The sequence below is a fragment of the Mchenga conophoros genome, linkage group LG13, assembly GCF_057382185.1.
Source record: "Mchenga conophoros isolate Kocher_MC1m ecotype Shallow Benthic linkage group LG13, M_conophoros_male_GT1.1, whole genome shotgun sequence".
Taxonomy (NCBI): Eukaryota; Metazoa; Chordata; class Actinopteri; order Cichliformes; family Cichlidae; genus Mchenga; species Mchenga conophoros.
In genome coordinates this window covers 26,889,461-26,914,934 of record NC_140538.1, presented here as the reverse complement: position 1 = coordinate 26,914,934, position 25,474 = coordinate 26,889,461, and the positions used below count along the sequence as shown (strand labels likewise).

General features: G+C 44.2%; 1 protein-coding gene across 1 annotated transcript in view; it reads left to right on the top strand.

Annotated features, from left to right (window-relative positions):
- The window catches only part of adgra1b (adhesion G protein-coupled receptor A1b), a 196,541-nt gene that overhangs the window by 129,370 nt on the left and 41,697 nt on the right, over window positions 1-25,474 (top strand). The window contains exons 13-14 of the mRNA XM_085297564.1: window positions 4,232-4,442; window positions 4,980-5,188. Coding sequence (XP_085153690.1) covers window positions 4,232-4,442; window positions 4,980-5,188 — 420 coding nt within the window. The remainder of the gene's footprint in view (window positions 1-4,231; window positions 4,443-4,979; window positions 5,189-25,474) is intronic.

Sequence of the window (25,474 nt, the reverse complement as noted above, 5' to 3'; positions counted from 1 at the left end):
TGAAAGTCTAGCTTCATTCCCATCCTGATTGCTTCATTTCAAATCTTTTGTGCTGAGCAGAGACAAAATTACACAAAGTGCCACCGTCCAAATATTTATGGTACCGACTGTAGATGGGAGATGAGTCAGAGCAATGAATAATTCTTTTTTCTTAGTGTGCGCAAATTGCTTCTTATCATTGTGGTAGTGCATAAAAATGTTTTCTTTCAAAAGGCACACTGTAGTGAGTCACAGTTATCTTTGCTGTCAGTGCGCCCCAGGGTGGCTGTGGCTACAATGTAGCTTGCCATCACCAGTGTGTGAATGTGTGTGTGAATGGGTGGATGACTGGATATGTAAAGCGCTTTGGGGTCCTTAGGGACTAGTAAAGCGCTATATAAAATACAGGCCATTTAATAATGGGCATGTAGGCTACGCTGACGTGGCAGTGACTGACTAATGCGACAAACTCTTACTGACCAGTGAAATTCAAATATTTGCATTAAAGCACTATGATGGAAATGTGAATTCCCCTTTTAAGGTTCTTTTATGGCTCTTTATCAGTCACCTCGCAGCAAATTCATGAGTTTTATCCACCACATACTCATTAATTAATCTGTAATCCGAAACGGCCTTTCAGTCAGACAGTATTGTCCATCTGCTGCGGCCTCTTGAATGTTTTTGTTACGCCACTACACTGTGATGTGACAGTTTGAGTCAGAGCTGACTGAGGAGAGCGTGGCTGACAGCTGAAGCACAGCTCAGCCTCTCCAAAGACGCTGATTTCCTGCTTCATATCTGCTCAAATGCCCCCACCCAACCAACTAACCAACACAACACGACGACGCCACACAACTCATGTAGGGGGGGAAACAGATTCCTGTTGGCATGGCAACCGTGTGGGATTGTGTTTAATTTGTCTTGATAGGTAACGCTAACAACGCCACGGCGTAAAATTGCTCAAGAGCAAAACGCATTTGAATCTCGCGAGCAGCAGTCATTTGCTGTAGAGCCGTGTTTCCTTTTATTTGTATTTTCGGTGTCAGGAGATACAAGTGTGTTCAAATATTGAATAAGCTCTGGCAGCATCCTGTGTACAAGCTTTTTGTTTAAAGAGAAAAAAAAATGTTTCTGAGCAAACTGTGATTTATTTTCAGAATCACTCTAAAACATAAGGGGTAGAAACAATCCCCCTGAAGTCTCCTGATGTCTACCTATTTGTCATGGACACTGCGCCTTTGACCACGTCTGTGCTGACTGGACTGCCAATGATTATGAGAAAAAAAAAGAAACAGAAAAATTATGCAAGTCTCCCATCGTGCTTGTCAGCAGTTCTTCTTGGCTGAAGGCGAGCTCAGCAAGCTGCCCTTTGAGCTAAATCCATTCCATTCATACTTAATTTTCAAGTTTCCGCCCGCGCAAATAAATAGCTGTATCGCTCCCACAGATATATCTACAAAGGCACAGAGCTGTGGCTCTTTCTAATTTTGGATCGCACACTAAAGTGGCTCTCCTAATTTTCCACCTCTTTTGTCTAAATAGCAATCGCTCCTGTAAAGTCAGGAATCTGTGTTTAAGCACGATGTTTATGCTGTGATTTGGTGGCCACCCCAGGTCAAACGCCGCTGTTGTGTTTTGCCCAGCAGGCTGTTTTGCAGCTTGGTGGTTCCATCAAGCAGGGCTGTGCATCAAGGAGCAGGCAGGAGGAGGCTGGAGGGAGGGAGGTGGACGAGCAAGGAACAGCTTGAAATAGGAGGTGACTGCTGACATTCACCTAACTGCCCTCTATAAGGAAGAGAATAAAAGAATAAGCAGGGGGAAGGCTAGAATGAGAGATGGAGGGGAGCGTGTGATTATGGTTACTAAGACTACAGCATGCTGCCCTGTTAAAAAAGGGAGGGGCTTGGAGGAAGGTCAGGCAGCTGAGGTACAACCAGCTAAATCAACTCTGAAGTGTGAGGTCCCTGGTGGCATTGGGGTTGAGGAAATGTAGCTGTTTAGGTTGCTCAGGAGGAACATAGATTGTTGCTGAGAATGGGACCTTACGCACGCCATGGCTTATGGCGCACACACACACCCCGGGCTGTAAATCACTTTGATACGCCACATAAAAAGGGATAACAGATGTAGGAAGAGATGCAGAGACAAGTATACGAGATAAGGTTTCTTTTTTGAATTTGTGCGATTTGAAAACATTTCCCCTGGGGATGATGGGTCACTCGGAATCTGTGCTCACTGCATTCGAATAGCATGCCAGGGCCTGTGTTTAACACCACCTAGATCGTCACCTAGGCTGAAATCCTCCCTGACTCCATCCCTGATGTCTGTATCCTGTGACGTCTTGGAAACAGACTGCCAAGCTTGAGCTGCTCACAGAAAGGAAATGATGCAACATAAATTTCAAGGCAAAGATCCTCTGTCTTTCTTGCTCTCCCTCCACACACACATGCATACACACCCTGCAGGGTGAAAATCAACACCTTTTCAAGAGTGAGTCAATGCAGAAACAAATAGCTAACAAAGCTGATGCTGCCGTGGTGTCTCGGACGTAAAAAGAACTGTGCTTAAGCACACAGCTGCTCTTTGGCACCCGTGTATATTTATTTTCTAGGATACAGAAGGAACCAGGACGATCAGGACAAAGCAGAATAAAAGGCTGGACAAACGCCACGGTTACTGTAATCAACATAATACTGGACAAGGAAGCTCTTGATTAACTCGATTAAGAAATTTGGCTATCTTCCTCCTCGGCATTGATTGGGCTGAACATCTGACTAAGCAGCTACCCATTAACTGTAAGGGCACTTTCCGTGCATCCACATTCATCTCTGGCAGGAAGCTTCCCTCCCCTTTAGGTTCAAAGTGCTGATCCTCTCACGCCAGGGAGGGTGAAGCGATTGAAAGCTGATTAAAAACAGACTGCATTCGGAAAGCAAGCTGCAAGCAAGATGCCGTCATTATGCCTATTATGAAGGGGTATCATCAGCAGCCTTGTCATTAGCATCATTCTCCATCAGGGATGAATCAATGTGCGGGGTCAGTCATTTTGCTTCTTCCGAGAAATCTGTTCATGGCGCGCAAATTCTGTTAATAACCCAAGGTGCTGGCTTCATTTGAAAGAACATTTTCTGTTGTAATCACTTCTTCACAACAACAACAACAAAGATGTCAGCTTGTTTAATCGCTGCTTCACACTCTGATGAAGGTCCCTGACTAGAGAATTATCACTTTTCTGAATAAAATCACAGCTCAGATAATGTCAGCAGAAAGCCTTTTCTTTTTAAACACGCGTTTGCTTAACTTTCCAAGCACGCCACACTTCCCTCCGCTGTATTTGTGCATGGCATGTGGAATTCATGAGCTGATGCAGATATATCAGTTGCACAGAGTTAAGTGTGTGTGGCCACACATGCTGACAGTGGCACTTTGGAAGCCTTTTTTTCTGATTAAACTTGCTCTTTGGCAGCCTAAGTGCTGCCTGTCCTGTCCTAAATGCAGTCACTCACTGGTCCACACACCCTTGAGCAACATTTCTGTCCACCAGGATGTCAAGTTACTAAATCGTGAGCTTTGCCAAAGTTCCCGAAGCTGTAATCATGCCGCTCTTGTGGGGCTGCTGGATCTTGATTGTAGCTCAGACTTTCTTGGACAGTATGGGCTACTTAGTTATTTGGTCAGAATATAAAATGATCTGCTTCAGGTCATAACAAATCAGAGGGAGTGTGGATCTTGAATGCAACTCTGGTGGGGATTATTTTTTTATTTTACAGGCAGGTTTACATTACAGTTTGGATTTACTTCTGCTTAAAGATGGCGAGAGTCTTCACTTTGGCATTCCCAAGCTGTGCCCCCCCCCCCCCCCCCCAAAAAAAAGAAATCTTGCCAGGGATGTTATTTGTGTTCTTTGGTGTTTACAGTTGCTAAAAAGAAGATAAAGTCAGACCGGTTGTCTCTTTAAATCAAGCTGCAGTGTTGATGTGCCCTCAAGCTGAAATGGTAAGAACCATTTCCACCTCTGCGGCAGGGAGCTTGACCAAATAGGCGCACTAGAGCGCTTCAAACGTGATTCTCATTCCCTTGGTCACTTTTGGTCTATGGTCGCCTCCACTCCCGGAGAGGAAAGGATTTTTTTTTTCAGTTTTTTCTTCTTCTTTCTTTTTTTTAACAGAGTTTTTTTCCCACGGCGCATCACCGACACATTATTTAATTTTTATTTTCTTCTCTCTCTCTTTCTTTTTTGTTCCATCCGCAGAACTCAGTGGCAGTCGCCTCAATCCATTTACCGCTGGCTGGTACGCCTATCTCTTCCTCGCCGTTGCAATCTGTTGATAACTCCACTTGCAAGCTGCAGTTTATTGTGTTTCGCAATGGGAAACTCTTCCCTTGCACCGGCAATTCGTCAAATCTCGCAGACGACGGGAAGCGTAGGAGCGTTTCAACACCAGTTGCTTTCACCAAATTAGGTAAGAGGAAATCCATTTTTATCATCATGCCTGTGATGTCAACGCCGTGCTGTATTTGCCGACACGGACATGCTTTACACACGCACACACACGCGGACATAGCCGTAGTCCATCAGTTTGCTCTGCGCAACATGTTGACACACCGCTCCTGTGCGTATTCCCGGAATAAATGAAAGAACTCTGTTGCGGTTTCATTTACTCTGATTAAAGAGAGCAGCGCGTGCTTCAGATCACCCTGCACACTCCGCTGCTGCATCATGTCCGAAAACACACCATGTTTTAGCAAAAATATTATTATTTTTTGGTTCGATTTGAAATGAAAGTTAACTGCAACACTTCACACACCAGTCTATCACCTGCAGTCAGCTGTCTGACACTTGTCTAGCCTGTGTGCATGTGTGTGTGTATAGCGGCCGGGGGGGTGGGGGGGGGGGGGGGGGGGGGGTTCGTCCTCTCATGCCCATGCTTTTTTTGTGCCACAGCACTTACAGACTTTCCACATGATTTCCTTTACTGAATGTGTTGCTTTCCTTGCAGATGGGTGCAGCCTCGGGAGCGCCGTGCACTCTGTTACTATTGCTCTGAGGCACTTCGCGCTGGGTGTAGACCCCACCGCAGCCTATTGGGATTTTGACCTGCTGGATGGACACGGTGGCTGGAGGGCAGAGGGCTGCCACATAACAGGCTCCGGGGGCAACACGACCACCATTCATTGCACCCACCATAATAACTTTGCTGTGCTAATGGTGAGTAGTCTCCTGTGTGGTACCGGTGTCATTCATTTTTCTTTTTTTTTTTTTTTACCATGACCCCCCTCCCCCCAACCACTACATAAATGCTTCCTCCACTGCTTAAGGCCTGTTATGGATCAAATGCATCTGTTTTCACCGTGGAATAGGCTGGAGTCACGTGTTTTAAGAAGGGACCTTTAAACGCTTCCTTTTATTGTTGCTCCTCTTCAGCAGAGGGAAAAGGATTTGTCAAATGCGTTACGGGGATTTATTGGCTTTGGAGTATGCGCTATGCTAAAAAAAAAAAAAAAAGAAAAGAAAAAGAAAAAAGAAAAAAGAAAAAAAGAAAAGAAAAATTCTCCCCCCCCCCACCCCCCCCCCACCCCGTATCCTGGAAAGTTGCGGGTGTTGTATAGTCTGCCACCTTTTTTCCAAAAAGCAGCACAGCAGCTGAAATAGAAGCGATGCTCAAGAGAAGGAGCGCCTTGTCAGGAGCTATTCGCCTCCGAGCGCAAGTGGTGTGCTAATTGGTTGCAACCATCGCAGAGAGAAAAAAAAGAAAGAAAAAAAAGAAAAGAAATGTTGGACTGCAAAGCGTAGGATCGTTCATCTGTGTCGCTCAAGTTGGTCTAGACGCCGACGAGATGCCTTCTTCCGACGACGTCCCTCTGTTCGAATTGATTTCATGAGGATAATACCAAAAGCGCAATGGCATCGCATCGCCCAGTCGCTCCATAGAGCTGCTGCGCCTGGTCCGCTTTTTTGGATGAAAAGAAATCCTCCGGATGTTTACCGAAGAGTGGCATTCGTTAGACTGGGAGGTCAGTCCTCGGCAGAGCATGAAAAGTGTTGTGCTTGAGATGTCGGTGCTTTTCCGAGTTGCTTCTTTTTTTGTCTTTCCTTTTATCTGCATATTTTATGAAGCCGCTGTTCAATTTGGTTGTTGTTCCGAGTGTGGAAATGAGCTGGATCGAGGATGGAGGAGAAAAAAGGAAGAAGAAGAAAAAACAGCCGCATAGGAATGGGGGGGAAAAGAGTGGGGCACAAGGGGAAAAGCGGCACATAAAAACGGCATGGGGTGGTGGTGGTGGAGAAGGGGTGGGGGTGTTGCTCGAGGGGGGGAGTGGGGTGTCTGTGGAGAACACTGAGCTGTTGTCAGATGGAGAGCAGATGTCAGATTGTCATTGCACATGTATTCTCTATCAAACGCGAGGCTTGGGCAGGCGCACCGTCAGTGGGCACCTTGTGACTGTCAGAATAAACGCTAGATCGGCATTTTTATTATTATTTCTATTTTTGCTCAAATTTCCCGGCTGCAGATGAATGATTTGAACTTCAAGACACGTACGATAAGTAGCAGGTAGTCATAGCGATGGTAGAAAGCCGTGACGGGAATGTCCACATCGTGGTCTAATGTGAGCTTTCGCGCCGGGGATTGCGCGTCTAATAATGCAGTCACCACACCCGCCTGCTCTCTGCAGTGCCCAAGAAAGAAGGACCTTTTATTTACGGACTTGTGACATCATTCTCCTGATGGTCTCATCTAAAATACTGTACTATTGCAACAGGGATATTTATAGCCCAGGGTGGCTTCTGCAAGTACTAAACCTGTTGCATAATCTTTTGCATGTCAATCTGAGGGGAATTGCCAATTACAGCCCGACTGCAAGTTGACCATTTTTAATTTACAGTATTCACAAGGGGGGGGGGGGGGGGGCTCCATCGGTGAAACCACCGTTTGTGACTAATGCAGTAAAAGCACAGCGACCAGCTTAAGCTCAGCTCTTGCTTTTGGTGTTCTAAAGCAAAATCAGAGTAACAAGTTGAGCAGAGTTCCACATTTCAGCTGCTGTGGGTGAAGTTAAACAAGGTGACCGTGATGTGTTTTTTATTCCCTGGGTGTCAAGTCATGGCTTAGCCATCATGCTGGTGTCTTGCATAGCTGTATCACCTCCCTTACATCTGACCTCGAAATGCTTTTATATCAACTGTCTGCAGTGTGCAGTTGAAGTGTCTGTCAGGGTTAGCAAAGAACATGCAGGGTGGGTGGATGTTGGACATTGAAATATCCCATTCCTGTTGATCTTGACTTTTTCTTTTCCATTGAGTTCTTACTGTGTCTGTGTGTGGAGATGATTAGTCTACAAATAGCATGGCAGCCTAATACAATTGTCCCTGGGCACTGATGTTTGGAATATAAAAAGCACTCTAATGAGAATCTTTTTGACTTGGCTCAGAAGGAATTACACGGTAGAGAATATCCTCCCCTGGCTTTGTGATCAGAATGCCAAAGACATGACTTTTGGACAGTGTGGAAAACCTCAACTGCAAGAGCCTCTGAGCTTTTGTTTGGGCAAATATTACACTCCTCCTTGCAATGGATTTTGAAAATTTGGTGTAGGTGTAACAAATGCCTTACTTTTTCTCTTTTTTTGACATTGGAAGGCAGGCGGCGCTGACCTGTTACATTCCAACTAGTGATACAAGTTGTTTCAGATGTGGGTCAGGTATAAAAAAGACAGTCTCCCTCTATTTTGGATTTTTTTTTCTTTCTCTCTTTCCTGCACTGGGCTGAACATGAAGCTGTTACAATGCAGCCGTTACAGATTTCAGCACCGGGGACAGTTCCCATGCATTTCTCTGTCTCCCTCCTTCTGTCCCGCCTCCTCCTCTTGCACCCCCCCCCCCCTTCCCCTCCCCCATCTGCCTCCTGCAAGCCTGTGTCTATCTGACTGAAGGGAGGGCTGACTCACTCGTTTACAGCAATGCAGCCTCATCATCAGTCTTCATCACAGTGACAAGCCTCAACCCCACATTCCCAGCAACCTTTTAACCCCTTCTACCAGACACACCCCTCTTCTGTAACCACGCTGAGTATGGTGTGCTGTCTCGGAGGTAGCAGGATTCATTTATTTATGCATGTATTTCCTGAGGAGATAATGTCGATGAAGGAGTTCATGCATTTTACTGCTGCAGCGGTCCAGACTGTTTAATATGCAGGAGCAGACCTTTAGAACGAAAGAGAGACATGGTGTGGGTGGCTGGCTTTTGTAAGTATCCAATCATAACAAAGGGCCCAAGGCCGAGGTCCAATAAGGGAAGAGCTGTTTAGAGATATATCCCCATGCACTGTAAACAATATAACGAATATGTTAAGGGAAGTGGATTCCTATAGAGTGGTGGATCCTCTGTTTTATCCTCAAGCGAAACAGGAGACCTGTTGGTTAAACACGGCAGAGTCATACAGTGTAAGGGTAAGTTTGTAGTACTGTTTAGTGTTTGCAGATGATGGCTTTAATGAGAAGATGATGACAGATGAAAGAGTCATGGTAGGCTGATTGTTTAGATCCTTTAGTTACAATACAATCCACCAAGTGCAGAATTTAGCATTAAAGCCCAAACAGTATCGGTGGGTGATATTAACAGCTTTTTAAGAATGAGAAGCAAAAGAAATTGACCAATGAAAGATTTGACAGATTGGCCGTGTTGTAGGCAGATCATGGATCTGGATGGAAAGCCATCCAGCTTTAATGTCAGTTACTCATATTGCTAAAAAAAAAGTTTGATACATTGGCAGGTCAGAAGCAGAGAATCTGGGTACCAGGAATACCATGAACTAACATAATGAGATAAAAGTTCAAACTTAACCTAAGACACAGAGAACAACCGCTAACAAAATAAAACAGGAAAAAAGACAGAAGGGAACGGGAGAACCCAGACCAACTGGACAGAGGAGATGCTAAAGGACAAAGTCATAGAAGCGAGACAAGAGTGGGACAGAACACGAAAGGCAACTGACTAAATACTGTTTAACCAAGATACACAAGAGACTGCTGGAAGATATAAATGATCTTGTATTGTGTAGGCAAAATCTACACAATACAAGCTATGTTACATAAAAAGGGAACAAAATTCAAACACAAGTGATTCTCAAATCCAAAAGGAATCACCATCCCACAAAAACTCAAAACCATGGGTCCAAGGCTGAGGCACCGTTAAACTGTTAATACATCACTGTGACAGCAGCCGACTGAGGGAAAGCAAGTTTCAACTATTTTCTGTTATACAGAATTTGGCATTTTAGATCAGTGTTTCCCACAGTGGAGTAACAAAGGTCATGAGTTGTAAGGAACTGCTTTTACACACAGGGTTACGAGTAAACAGTAAAAGCCTAGAAACACTGCTTTAATCTCTGATGATGGCATGTTGCGTTAATGAACTTGTATTTTTAATTCACTAGCTGGGCCCACATCCTCATTTAAGTTTGACAGCGTTTTAGTAGGTAAAAGTGAATGCTTTGACATGAATTGAGCTGCGGTTTGGGGAAGACCTCGAAGAGGACTGGCGATGGCTCCCAGGCTTGGCAGATGCCCACGTACTAAATAGAAGTGAAGAAGTTGAAGAATGGAGAAGAAGAAGGGAGGGAGGGTGGGGCACGTAAACGAGAATCCCATTAGTGCGCACAAAGTGCGCTGAAATATTTTAAATATCCTTAGTCAGTGGTTGGCAGATTAGCTGATCTCAGTGCCAGCCCATGTCACCAGCCTGTTTCAAGGTTTCAAGGTTCTTTATTTGTCACATGCATAGTTATACAAGTATAACACACAGTGAAATGTAGCCTGACACGCTCCTCGACATGTGCAAAAAAATTAGGGGGGGGGGGGGGGGGTGTAGATTGTATATATATATATATATAGTATATACACTGGGTGAATGTGCAGTAGTAGCAGCAAGCAGGTGAATTCTGTACATTAATATGAATAGATATCTGACTATTTTACAGGATAGACAATATAAACATATTTAAATTTAAAGGAATTGAAATGTACATTGTGCCTTGGTTTAGAGTGTCTGGAAGAGTCCTGTCTCAGTCAATTATAGATGATGTGAGAGGGCGGGTGTGTGTGTTTAGGGCACGGATGGCTTGGGGATAGAAGCTCCTCTTGAGTCTCTCTGTCCTTGCCCGGAAGATGCGGAACCTTCTACCAGATTGCAGAAGTTGGAACAGTTTGTTGCCAGGATGGGACGGGTCCTTCAGTATCTGCGCTGCTCTAGTCCGGCATCTCCTGGTGTAGGTGTCCTGAAGCGGGGGGAGAGCAATCCTGCAGCAGCGTTCTGCTGTACGGATCACTCTCTGGAGAGCTTTTTGGTCCTTCACACAGCTGTTCCCGAACCACGATGTCATGTTCTGTGTGAGGATGCTCTCCACAGCACCTGTATAGAAAATCCTGAGGATCTTTGGAGAGACCCTGAACTTCCTCAGTTGTCGTAGGTGATACAGGCGCTGCCTAGCCTTTTTGGTCTGGACCTGAATGTGGGCAGCCCATGTCAGGTCTGAGGAGATGTGGACACCAAGATACTTGAAGGACTGCACCCTCTCCACTGGAGCTCCATTGATGATGATGGGCTTGTAGTCTCTGTGCTGACCCCTTCTGAAGTCCACCACCAGCTCCTTGGTCTTGCTGACGTTCAGCTGGAGGTGGTTGTCCTGGCACCACGTTGCCAGATTCTTCACTTCATCCATGTAGCTCAGCTGATCTCCTTATACACATTCAAAATGGTAAAGCTGTTTTAGCATTAGCCTGCTTACAGTTTCTGCTGCATCTGCAGACTACTTTGCAACCCACCTCCATTCCAACTCCTTTAATGCTGTGTCTGAACTGTAATGGACCATAGACTGAGATTTATTGTGTCATTCTAGCCTGAGTACCTCCTGTTTTAGGACACTTGCATAGATACTTTCAAAATGACCAAACAAACCATGATTCACTTGGCTGCTCCGCCTCCACCTTGAACCAAACCAGCCAAGACAGGATCCCATCTAGATAAATTAACTCTCACAGGCTGAGCCTTCTGCAAGCCCGATACTGCTGTGACATTACTGCTGACATCTGGTGCTGACCACCAGGTCCTGTCTCCTATAGAGAGGAAGAAAATATCTGTAGGGCACAATGTCCCTAAGAATCCATCCATTCATTGTCTTATCCTTATCCTAGGTGGAATAATCCGGCTGCATTTCTCAAATATTAGATCAGATCATTGCATCAGCTTTGATTCATAAGATTCATTCAGAAATGTGTACTGCCACCTGGATCACGATCGTTGTCTCTTAAAGGAAATAAAGGATGAAGTTAAAAGGAGGGAATAGGAGCGATACATTCAGAAATCCTTCTGCCCTTCTGCTTCATCTTAAAGATGCCAACTGGCTGTGTTCTAGAAAACATCATCAAAAGGGAGTTGTTTATTCAAATTCAATCCACATTTGGTGTTTTCGTCTTTGGCAATAATGGCTAATGCACACAGAGTGTAAGTTGTGCTGGATACGTGTTGCTAATTGAAAATAACCTCCCGGCAACTTTCAGATCCTCTGTAGTTCAGAAACACTGTTTTCTTGTTCTCAGTCTGTTTTGTTTTTTTGTTTTTTTCCAGCAGCACATAAGTTATGTGTCCTCATTAGTCCTTTGTCCACATCTGTGCTCAAGGCAGACATAATGAGACAACAAGCCAGCTTTCATTGTTCGCCCACAAGCGAGACCCAGCTCCTGCTTCCCTCGACTTTATCCTCACACCCTGGACTTTTCTATCTCCGAGACGTGTTCATGCTAAAGGAACTTTGCTGTGTGTGTTTTAGGTGATGAAGGGATTTACAGTGGTAACGATGATGACCTGTTTAGATATGCAACCATGTCTCACAGCACTATGTTGATATTTTCTGTTGATAGGCATTGTTGTGGGAGGAGAAGAGGGATGATAGGCTATGATATCTACAGAGGGAAAGGGTGGCGATGCCTTGTGATGGTGTGTTAGATGACAGTGGATTGAAAAAAAGGTTTGTTTTGAGAAAACAGGCCACTTGACAATATACACTTTTTAATACGTACAATAGCCATGAACTAAATATCTCAAGTGCCTTAACTGTGGTTTTCAATTAGGCTATGTTGACATTCTTGTTGGGAGTTAAAGGAGAAGAAAAACACTTTTCTGGTCAGACACAGCTAAAATGTGGTTATCAAGTATTTAAGCTTAAATGATATACAATGTGTTAATTTGTGTCCTTAAGGTCCCTTTCATAACTGGCACTAATTTGTTAACTAACTTGTTTCCTTGGTGATCTGATCACAAGCAGACTCCTCTAAGTACCAATGCGCCAATGACACACAGAGGACACGCTGAGCTCAGACCACATTCGGAGGAAGTTTGGGCAACATATGGCCAATTCTTCTAGCAGTTTGCATGCGAATGAGTCCTTGACCACACAAAAGGATCACCCACTCAACTGATGTGCTTCTTGCTGTGGAAAAACAACAACACGTTTTGTTGATCGCTATAACAGGTTCAGTACGGACAACTATTATTAGTCATTTGTTTTACATGAATCTCATGGCCGATTGCGCAGCTAAAAATTAAGCCCTGTTAATCATGGTTTGTGTTGACTCGTGATAACTCCAGGTGACAGGACATGAAGCCTGCTGAGCTGTGCCTGTAGTGCTGTTGTTGTCCTGCACATTGGGATTTGGGGTCGGCAAAAGAAAATAATGCATTTGCTATTTAACAGGATAAGATCTCATCACAATTGGCCACTTGAGACACATACGGAGACCGACATACACTATATTGCCAAAGTATTTGCTCGTCTGCCTTCACAGACATATAAACTGAAGTGACATGCCATTCTTAATCCGTAGGGTTTAATATGATGTTGGCCCACCCTTTCCAGTTATAACAGCTTTAACTCTTCTGGGAAGGCTTTCCACAAGATTTAGGAGCGTGTTTATAGGATTTTTTTTACCATTCTTCCAGAAGTGTATTTGTGAGGTCAGACAGTGATGTTGGACGAAAAGGCCACCGTCTCCGCTCTAATTCATCAAGCATTAAGGGTTCTTTTCACTGGAACTAAGGGGCCTGAAAAACAAACCCATGCAATAACCCCCTTCCACCAAACTTTACATTTGGCACAGTGTACTCAGACAAGTACCGTTTTCCTAGCAACCGCCAAACTCAGACTTATCCATCGGATGCAGCCGCTTGGACATGGAAACCCATTCCATGAAACTCTCCATGCACTGTTCTTGAGCTAATCTGAAGGCCACATCAAGTTTGAAGGTCTGTGGCAATTGATTCTGCAGAAAGTTGGCGACATCTGCACTCTGCGTGCCTCACCATCCACTGACCCCACTCTGTGGTATTACGTGGTCAACCACTTCATGGCTGAGTTGCTGTTGTTCCCTGTGCTTTCACTTTGTTATAATACCACTAACAGTTGCCTGCTGAATATTTAGTAGCGAGGATTTTTCATGACTGGACTTGTTGCACAGGTGGCATCTTATCATAGTATATAAAGAATATAAAATATGATTCTACGAGCATGCAGTAGGCTGCACATAACCTGCTTAATGTGTGTTTGTGCTTCGCCGTAATTATACAGCTTAGGCTAATTCTTTGAGTAAATGCTAATTATTTGCAGCTCACTACGCATCGTCTACCTTTCACCCTTCACCTCACTTACGCTTGTTCCAAACATGGCAGCTGGCAGACCAACTCTAATCCGCCTCATTCTGAGGAGAGGCAACCATGCAGCTTCCTCACGGGCGGCTGGCTTAACCAGCTACGCTGAGGCTCGGGTTTGTGCTACACTCTGTGAACTTACTGCACTTACAGTCGAGTTTGGCTTAACTTAATATTTAATAAATGCACTCGTGTTCCATTTGAAAGCATTAACTTAAATTTGATGTCGGGCACGGTTACTTTAACACATGAGGTTTGCTGTTTGTGTGTGTGTCTGTGTGTGCATCACTGCAGACTTTCTTTCTGTTGCTTCTGTTCTGATTTAAACTCTCTGTGTTTGCTGACTTGCTTTGGTGTGAAATGGGGAAAAAAAAGGGGGGGGGGGCCAGCCCACCTCCACTCCCACAGCAGATTGCTGCTTGCCAATAAGCTGACATGTAATGCAGATTGTTTTCTTCCTGACTAATGAGTTCAGAGCTCACAGACCACCATTTATCTCAGACATCAACAGTTTTGCTCTGGCATTTATACAGTAAGCCAATACTTGGCACTTTTTTTCCTTTTTAATGTGTGGCGCTCTGTATCGGACACTCTGTTTTTAATGCAGTGTGCCCCTCCTTTAGCCTGTATACAAATTGCATTGCTTTAACCTATTGTTATTCAAATTATGTATGCTCCTCAACCACAGTGTATGAAAGATTATAATAGTGCTTCTGGCAGCAGAAAGGATTCTTGCACTTAATGTGTGCGCACGTCCGTTGTGTGCTAAGAAAGCTAATGGGATATTTGGTGGTCTCACTGTTTTGATGACGTTTATATGCAGTTACTGATTAACTGGCAGCCAAAACGGTGCTCAGAGTTTTACACACGGGTAAACTCGCTCGCTTGAAATATGAAACTGTCCTTGCTGACAAGCTGTCTTTATAAAAGATAACGACGCAGACGCATTTTGGTTTTATTTTCAAGTTCATGATTTTGGCACACATTTTCTCAAACAATTAGTGAGATATGAGCGCTTGAATGGGAATCAGTTCTTTTTTTTCTAGAAGTATTATGCAGACTTGAGTACATCTGACGTGCAAGTCCACGATTACTCACAAATGATTAAAATGAAACAGGTCTTGCTTGTCCTCTCGCATGCGATAGGGGCCATCTGACATAAATGATTCATGTACTAGGACACTGTTGGTGCACATAGTCGCATCCAAAAAGTATTTGAGCTTAAAAAAAACTGAGCTGTTCACATCATAACATGGCATCTGATCTGAAACTGTCCTGGTCAAATGTCCCCACCTCCCCATCCCTTTTTACCAGCTGTTCCCTAGTCATCAGTGCGACCCTCTCTGAACCCGAGACAGCTTGGTAGAAATGAGGGCATGCCGTGTAAACAGCCTCTTTCTGTCTCTTTCTCTCTCTGCCTCTGTTTGAGTTTCTGTCACTGGCTTTCAATTGGGTCACTGTATTTGTGAACTGCATTTAACTAAACTGGACAGCGACTCATTTGCACAGTGCTGGACAGTCTAGACAAACACATTAAGTGCTTTTTTTTTTCCTCTATTAGGCCAGTGTAGACAGCAATTCTGCCCTGTGGCTGGCTAGATGTTTGGCTGGCTGACTATCTGCATGTCCACTTCTGTTGTCAGCCAAGACAACAGCAGCTCCCAGAATGCCATTGCTGCTGCTGCCGCCTGGCTGATTAGCAGCGATATATCCGAAAAGCCAAAGGGTTAAAGGTGAGAGGCATTTTCATAACAGACGCGAGAAATGAAACTCTCGCAAGTTATTTTATATCCTGCCTCAACCAGTGACCTATGCCATATGACCTTACCTCTTTATTGTTTTTGGAAAAGCACATTAGTCTCATCAGCATGCAAGAACAGTGCAACCTGGCCCAGCATGTTTTCTACGTGTGTGTGTGTGTACTGTAAGATTGGAACTGCTGCTGCTTTTGCTGGTTTCTCTGCCGTAATTAGGGAGAATATATTGATCCAATGTGGCCCCCTGTGAGCTTCTATGTGGAAGATAAGCACGGCAGAAAATGAGACTTAAGTCATTTGAAGGGGTAGCGATAACATGGCAGACAAAGGGGTATATCTTTTCATAAAGTCTGTTAATGGCCCTTCAGATTTCAGGGGTGGCACATATTTATGCAGATTTCCAGCTGTTCAATTGTTCCTTTTTTTCATTTTGACTTGAAATATGTGCTTCACCTGTGACAGAAAATTCCACACAAAGAGCAGTTAACATGCAATTAACTGGTAGCACACACCACAAAGCAGTAAGGACAGAGCAGCTGTACAGGAGCAAGCGTCTCTCTCGCACATGATTTCATCCTCCATTATAAGTATTACAAATTTTGCCAAATCCTGACACCAAACCTCAGTGTTTTATGCCGCAGCACCTGATGGCATGCTTCTAAATGCCATGCTTGCCCAAAGTGTAGTTTAACAGACTGTCTTGATACCATGAATGAGCACATCCGTATAGGGGTGCAACGATACACAAAATTCACGGTTCGGTTCGGTTCGATCCTTTGGTGTCACGGTTCGATATTTTTTCGATACAAAAAAAATGTTCATGCCTTTTTAATTTGTCATTTATTAAAATTATAAATATATTTTAACTCAAATGTACAGTTTTTAAATTTAACCCTAACCCTTGTGCGTGTTTTTTATTTTGACAGCGAATGCGCACCTGCGGACCACTAATGTGCAGCCCTGGTTATTTAGCTCGTCATATTGCAGCCACAGAAATTCTTTTGTCCATGAAACCATAAAGCTGCACTTTCTTTTTGCCTTATAGTCTGATTTGTCATAACTTTTCCGTTTTGTGGTAGGCTTTTCTTTGGCTGTCACTTCTTCACCCTGACGTCTCTTATTTGGCTCAGCAGAACTAAAATATATATCCTGCTGCTTTTACACACACACACATAACGCTCAGCGATTCTCTGCGTGATCAACCTCTCATATGTTTAAGCTTGCTGCGGGAGATTTCACTTGTCATGTTTGCATAGTAAGCTAACGATTGATAAGACGATGTCAGAGGAATTGGTGCACAAATTATCATCACTCACAGATCAGTGCTGTCGCTCTCTATACACAGTTTGCGCAATTGCAAAGTGAAAGCAAAAAAACAAGCGCAAATTCAAACGCGATTTCAATATGTCACATATTGACAGTGGCTCACCGATGCCAATGACATAATTACCCAGCTACATTTACGAAAGAATGCAAAAGCATTGACATATATTTTTCCTTCCTACAATAGCCCGACGGGCAGGGCAAAGATAGATTTTGGTAGCCCGACTGGAAAAATCGCTAGCCCCGGGACGTCGGGCTAGTGATTTTGCGAGCCCTGTATCTGATTGAGGAATCACTCATCTTTGGAAAAGAGAGTTTATTACAGAGAAATGGCTCTTTCCAAAATAAAAGCTATACTATACGCTTCTTCTGGGCTATATTCTCAGCAGCATATTGTAGCGGGTCAGGGCTGTTCGGGGTTCTGTTTGTACAGTTATGTTTTGTTTATGTTGTCATAGTGACGGGTGACGCCCTCTCGCTGCGACGGTGTGTCCTTCCGGGGTCAGAGGGCGCCCTGTGTGTTGTTGTTGCTGTGCGGTTGCCACGCTGAGCAGTTAGCTAGCGGCAGTGTTCTTATGCAGATGTCAATAAACAGCTGTGCTCCCTGGCTACCTCACGGGAAGCAAGACCAAACGACACCTCTGTCTCCTCCTTGTCTGAGCTCGCCACATTGGTATCAGAAGTGGGATGATGGTGGCACCCCATATTCTAACCCGAGTGACTTTTCCCCCGCCGGTCGTGACCGGCCGGTGCGCCGAAAGAAGGCACCTGGACATTTGCAGGACTTTGTGTGGGGCAATGGGGTCGTCGGGGACGACTGACCCCTTAGGTGGGGGCTATGTAGCGGGTCAGGGCTGTTCGGGGTTCTGTTTGTACAGTTATGTTTTGTTTATGTTGCCATAGTGACGGGTGACGCCCTCTCGCTGCGACGGTGTGTCCTTCCGGGGTCAGAGGGCGCCCTGTGTGTTGTTGCTGTGCGGTTGCCGCGCTCAGCAGTTAGCTAGCGGCAGTGTTCTTCTGCAGATGTCAATAAACGGCTGTGCTCCCTGGCTACCTCACGGGAAGCAAGACCAAACGACACCTCCGTCTCCTCCTTGTCTGAGCTCGCCACAATATTAAACATATCAGGTCCCCATAAGGAGAATCATGTGCTAACGGCTGTCTAAATGACTCGGGTAAAGTTTGTAGCATGCATGCTTGTTGTTTTTGTCTGCTTCCACTTGTCTTTGCACTAGGATGATGTCGGCGTAAATGTGCAGTCATTTTCGTTGTGTTCCCACTAGTGCTTTCAGGTTAATCTCGTTGAAATAACCTTAACGCCACAACACGGCAAATCTCCGTTAACGAGCTACCCCTGATCGTCCCGTGTATGGGGCTAGACAGCCAACACGTTAACGAGCTAACTGCGCTAACACACTAGTTCCCACCCATGTAATTGAGCATTGCGTGGCACATCCAACATACTGTTTTACTTTAGTCCATGACGCGCTTACCTTCAGGGTCATACGTCACATGAAAACCAAAATAGTTCCAAACGCCAGATCTGAATGAGGGTGGGGGAGGTTCAATTTGCCATGTTGCAAGGAGAGCTTAACTTCTGTCTCGCTAGCTTGCCCTGCGCTCTTCCTTCTGACGATGCTGTCTGTGTTGAGCGCTCAGTGGATCTGCGCTCCACAGTGCAGCCTAGGCGGAGTAGTCGAACGCAGATTCACTGAGCGCTCAACACAGACAGCGTCGTCAGAAGGAAAGTTGATAAAATAAATTACAAATCTTGTATTGTTCAATACATATGCGTACCGAACCGAAAGCACTGTATCGAACGGTTCAATATCGAAAAGAATATCGTTGCACCCCTACATCCGTAGTTCATTCAGACCACAAAGTCAAGCTCAGGTGGTGATTAGCTCAACTTTATGCTAGTAAATAACCTAATAATTATCCTTATTGCTGTTTTAGAGGAGCGGTGCTTCAAAGGATAGTTGCAGATTTCCGTCAGAATCTGCAGATTATACAGTACAAATAAAATGTTCACGTTTCTCCAACGTTGTCTTCCCAACAGTTTCACTAACATCTACACTGGATAGCCAGGAAGCGTTCGCGACGTCTTCTCCGGCGCTGATAATTGGCGTCTGTCTTGTGTCAGTGACGTAAAAGACGGATTTAATGCAACCTGACCATTCAAACAGCAGTCACTTTCTAAAACATCGGATATGTATCGGATTCAGCACCACATACGAAAGTGACCCAGATCGGATTTGAAAATATCGGATTTGTGCCGTTCACACTGTCATACCATGATTGGATATGGGTCGCATAGGGTAAAAGAAAAACGGATTTGATGCGCTTTCGCCTGCAGTGTGAACGTAGCCATAGACGCTCAGAAACCTTGCTTTTATAAAGGAATATAACCTGAATGCAGTCAGCTGGCAATCAAGTCCTTATTACAAAGACCCATGTCACAGACGACACAGGTTGATTGCAACAAGTTGCCAATCTGTCTGCATGTCTAACCAAGATGGCAATTATTTGCAAAGCTTTGACGAGTGATTGCAGTCAGTCTGAGGCAGACGGCAGTTTTCCGGAGAGAGGCAAACTGTGCAGTTGCGTTGCTGATCGAGAGTTCAACCTTTCAACCTCTCAGCAACTACTTGGTCACCTTAACTACTTGCAGTCTCCAAAAGCAGGCATGTTGATGCTCCAGTTTTTCTGGTATGCACACAAAAGGATGGATTCTAAAGGATTCCAAAACCCATACTTTCAAGTATAAATGCTAGACATCTAAATAACGGTCTTTTCATACACTTGTCCTAACAGAAATACTGAGTATCCCATAAATGCTCTGTTTACTCCTGTTTGCTTAGTGTCTAGCATTCATGGGAATTTGGTAAGAAAAATAAATAATAGTGAACAACGTCAGTCTCATGCTTGGCCTCATAGATCTTTGGTCACAAAAGGATGGCATCATAGAAAGAAAAACTATAGTGATGTTTGGTATCAATACTCAGCTGAATTTAAATGCATTCACTTAGCCATTGCAAATGCAACAGGTGTAAAGCACACCTGTTGCATTTGCGGTTCATGTAGGTGCAGCAGCAGAATACGCAAAAGGGGTTGTTTAAAGTGGAATATAAACCAGAGGGTGTGACGGTTAATAAATGCACCCTTATCTGGTCACATCAACGATCTCATCGCTCTGAAACAGCTGTGCCAATCTCAGTGACGCATGACGACGAGCGTGCAACAAATGGAAAAAAAAAGCCTCTACAGGAAATTATACTGTTGTCTGGATGGTGCAGAGAAGCACGACCTGAACACTGGCACCTCAAATCTGCAGGCAGAGGCAGGCCCTGCACAATAATGATAGGAGACGGCAAAATATGTCAACGTTGTAAATGTCCACGTTATACCATCCACGTTGGGGGGGGGGGGGGAACTCTCAGCTGCTCTAATCTGAAGTCTTCTGCCAATACAACAGAATACCAAATCATACCAGACTAGTCAGATGTGTGCAGTACTGAGTAGGATTACTTTGCAGCAGCCTGCTGTTATTTACACATGATTTAATAAAGGTAAACAGTACACTGTCGTGTGTAATGGCGCTGCGCACTGGCATGACACTTCTCAAATCACAGGGTGCAGATTTGCCAGCATATGTGCCCTCAGATGGCTGCAGGGATTTAATGAACTGAGGGTGGAGCTTTTTTTTTTTTTTAAACAGCATATGTTTAAAAAAAGCAGATGTGGACAACAAGTTACGGTAGAGTCACATGTATATTTATCAGTGCGCACAGAGCTCCAGACCTCCTCCTTCAAACATCATTTTTAAGCAGTGTTATTTAAATAAACACACCTGCAGGCCGCTGAGTGATAAAAATGGTTTATTTCCACTCTGAGCTTCATTTTTCTCACAGCTCTGTATGCTCTGTTTAGATGCCTCCTGTCAATAAAATGGTCAAAATGGCAGCATGTTGATCCTGGGTTTTTACATATATATATATATATATATATATATATATATATATATATATATATATATATATATATATATATATATATATATATATATAAGAAGATGGCCGTAGTGATCGATGTAGCGGTTCCGAATGACAGCAATATCAGGAAGAAGGAACACGAGAAGCTGGAGAAATACCAAGGGCTCAGAGAAAAGCTCGAGAGGATGTGGAGGGTGAAGGTAACGGTGGTCCCCGTGGTAATCGGAGCACTAGGTGCGGTGACTCCCAAGCTAGGCGAGTGGCTCCAGCAGATCCCAGGAACAACATCGGAGATCTCTGTCCAGAAGAGCGCAGTCCTGGGAACAGCTAAGATACTGCGCAGGACCCTCAAGCTCCCAGGCCTCTGGTAGAGGACCCGAGCTTGAAGGATAAACCGCCCGCAGGGGCGTGCTGGGTGTTTTTTTATATATACACCTGACTTCTCAAATGGGAAATGAAATTTTAAATGAACTGGTTCTTATCTAGGACTATCCTGTTCTACCTGAGCTCTCAAAGTGCTTTATGCAACATTCCTTCACTCATTCATACAAGCACCTTGTTTTTCTAAGCTTTAGTGCTTTCTATTTAACATTCACACACACTGACACTCCAATGCATCCTCCCCAACAATATTTGGCATGAAGACTGGAGCAGCCAGGGCATGCAACAACTGCCGTGGTACGAAAAAATAGTGAATTATTGATCTGTGTGGTGACAGGCCTAATCTGAATAAAAATGTAGTGAAGTGTACATTTTGTTTTCCTCAGGTAGTAATGTGTAGTAGCGTGACAGTTGTGCACTACCCCTGGAATGAGCTGGTGACGCTGATCGTGTTGGTAGTCTGGATCGAGCTATAAATGAAGTGACAATGTCACAGCTTTTCTTATTGATCTGGGCAAAACTGGCAGTTTTTTCAAGCCATGTTCAGTAGATTTGATTGGTGATTTCGACAGGCGGTTTTTCTGTCTCACTTACTCAGATCTCTCTCCACGTTCATTCAGATAAGGCCTCGGTGCTCTTAACTTCTCAGAGGCATTACCAGAATAGTGGGGCTCTGGTATAGTATTTCTGTGATGCAGCAATACAAGAATGTTTGCATGAATATGGTCTAATTTTCTAAAGGGGAAAAAATTGCCCATAGGGTATATCTCCAGTGTACCGTTGCCACGTGTTTGCACATGTCACAGTGGGTTAAGATATGTGCAAAAAGTATACAGCATGTTTGAGAGTATGTGTATCTGCAGCTGCCTTTCCAAAATCCCATTCGAGTTGCTGAGCGATATGCTTTGGTATCAAAAGTGAAAACTAATCTAGGAGCTGAAATTCTGTCTTCATTCACTGTCCTGACACTTTGCCTTTGCCTTACAAATGGCCCAAACAAGATGCAAACATGTAAATTGCCATCAGAGGAGATGGAGTGTCAACTTAAGTGTAAATGGCACAGATAGCGCAACTGTCAGATAGTAAAATGGAACCGGGTTGAGATCACCGTGAGCTATCTGTAATCAGAAATGGAAGAAAATTGCTTTGCTGTGCGAGGAGGATGCATGGAATGGGAAAGAAACTAAGGGAAAAATCCAGCCAGACTTACAGTCCCTTCCTAGGCTGAAGGGGATAATGATTTACCTGGGTGTCCTTCTCTCTCCATCTGTCTCCGTGCTTTCTGTCTCTATAATGCCATCATTCTTCATCTCCTTATCCCTCCTATCGCAGCTCTTCATTGTGGTCCCTGCTACAAGCTGTTTTCTGTTAGATGCATCACATAACATATTCTCTGCACATTTATTGTGTGCGAAGCTGACTGCTTTCACTCAAGAGCATCCCCCATCTGTTTTCTCCCTCAGTACCCCTGTCCCAGGGGGCTAAATGGCACCACAGTCAGAACACACACCAGCAATGGTCAGTTTCACTTCCTGACCACGCCGAAAGCAGCAACTAAATAAAACCACGCTAAAGCCATTCATTTTCTCTTATGTTTAAGGGGGGTGGTGGCGTGACCCCTTACCTGCAAACATGCATTTTATTTGAAGAACCCGAGGTGGTAATGTGGTTTCTATGGCAATGAAAATAGAGTCATCAAAAGCCCAACATTACAGGGTTGCTTTTTATGTAGTCAGCCAGCACTAAAAAGGGATGATAGAGGTTTGTAGTGGAGACAGAGAGACAGTGAGAGAGAGCGCACATGAAAATGGTGGATAGCAACAGATGTCCGCGTACGAGGCGGCCTCTGTAAATGCTCCACCTCTGCCATGATAAGAACCACACAGGCACACCTAAGCCTATTTACGCACTGAGACCTGTGTAGCCAGAGAGCGATACATTCTGTTGAGAGAGAGGCTGTTTGTATTGTGCTGCTTGCAGAGACTGGGTGTGCATCCCCCCTCTGTCGCGCCGTCTTTAAGCGTTAACAGTGCAGAACCTGTGGAGTCCTGGCCTCCTTCTCATCTATTGTTACAGGACAGAGAGAGAAAAAAAATGGCACGCTTTGGTTCAACGCGTCAACCTGCAAAGGAACGAGGTGTGGACCGGTGTAATGTATGCTCCCACTCAGTGTGCTGAACAGCGTGCCATCTCAGAGAGCTGAGATCAGAGCACGAGTGGGGTGCGCGTACGAGGGGCCGACGTGTTTCTTTCTGTGTGCCTAGTTTTGCCCTCATGTGACTCTTTCATGTCCTCGCCTGTGACTATAAGCTTGTGTGTCTGTGTGCACGCACATGTGAGCAGGCTTCCATTGAGCATTCTGTAGTGTGTAACGATTGTAAGATGAGTCACCCCTCCAAGACAACACCTACCAACCATCCCTCTCTGTCTCTCTGTCTCCGTCTCTTACACACACACACACATCTAAAAATGATGAGAGACATGGGGAGCAGAGTTTCAGGCTTGCTCATACATTCACATTCAGAGAGAGAGAGAGACAGAGAGAGAAAGCAGTCTCGTTGTAGCCTCTTTGCTCCACATTTTAAAGCAATTCCTCTCAGATTTATTTTTATTGATTACGGTTCACAGAAGGAACAGATTCTCTCACGTTTATTTCAGGAGCAGGGTTTGTGGCTGGAATCTAATAGCTAAACGGGTTGGTGTGATGGTTGTGTCCGTGACCACACAGTCGGGTGATATTTATTCTTCTACTCCTATTTTCACATTTTTAGTTGGCAGTTACTGAAGCTACACAGCAAACAGTTGGTTTCTATATACATAATATGGTTAATTTGTTTCAATACATTATGAAAATATGACATGTTTTGTTAGTATATTATAGATACAGCACAAGCAAGTATATAAGAAATATATATAGCAGTATGTACGGAGGCTCAGGGTGTAGCTTGTTTAAGTCCAGAGGCCGACCGAGTGGACTTAACCATCTGCTGTAATCACATGGGAGGAAATGTTTGGGTTATTTTTTTGTATTAAACCTAGTTATTGTCCCTGTGGTTTCCCTTTTGGAGTTCAGTCAGTGGCTGAGCTGTCTCTCATTTGGGTTGGGTCAGTTTGTTATGTTTTAACGTTTTGTTGAGTGTTAATTTTGAGTACGGTTCTTGTTTTTAGTTGACCTCTTTTATGGGCCCACATTTTCTTAGAAATAGCTTATTTTGCTGAGTGTGTATTTCTTACATTATTTCTGTGTTTTTCTGGGTCTTTTTTGTTTTGATTTTTCGGTCGCAGCAGATGGATGCCCTTCGTTGAGCTCAGGTCTGCCTGAGGTTTTTCCTTCCCACTGTCGCCAAAGTGCTTGCTCATTGGGGGTCCTTTTGTTTTCTCTGTATTATTTTAGGGTCTTTACCTGACAATATAAAGTGTTTTGAGTTAACTTTTGTTGTTATTTGGTGCTATGTAGATAAAAGTGAAATGAATTATATAATAAAACCCACATTTTGGAAATGACACCTGTGCCTGCAGGTCCTTGGCTGCTTAGTCCCTGATAGTTGGACATTGCTGGCTGTTTGCTGTTTATATAGTGATAAGCTTAGGTCCCTCTTATCCCTCTTTGCTCCTCTTTACTGACAAACACGCAAAAAAAGGTTTTTCCTTGTTCCAGTTTCACCACAGTTGGGGTGGCTATGTGTGCAACTACAGTTAGTCTGCAAACCGTAAAACTGAAGTATCAATGGCGCCTCTCTTGGCATAAATCTATGTGTTTTCCAGCTAATTACATCCATTTCATGAACAAGGAGGTCTATTATGTTTGAGCAAATGAAACCTTAATTAACAAAACTGAATAAAAAAATAGTTCATTGCATTGATGATTTTCATCTGGCTCTGGCTAAAAAGTTTTTATGTTTTTGGGGGCTCCAAACATTTCTGCATGCTTCTGTGGTCTTACTTTAAGTTAAAGTGCCTCGTGCACGCTGGTGACACTACTGTGATTGCAAATAGACTTTCTGTGTGGAGTATGTGCTAATTGTGAGAGTGAATTGGTTTTTTTTGTAATAATCACACAACCGTCCACATCTACCACCGTGTAAACTGTGGAGAAGGAAATATTTTGTGCAAAGGCCTGACAGACTTTGAATGCGTCACTTACTTTCTCGTGGCTGCGGTGCAGGAGGTAAAAGAGGTCGTTGATTAATCGCAGGGGTGGGCGGTTTAATCCCCGTCTCCTGCTGTCCACATATCAAATTGTCCTGTCCGCTGCTCCCAAACGTTGCATTGCAGCGGAGTGAGTGCAGACTGATGAGCGACAAATTTTCATACCTTGTGTCATGTGTACTGTGCATTCTAGA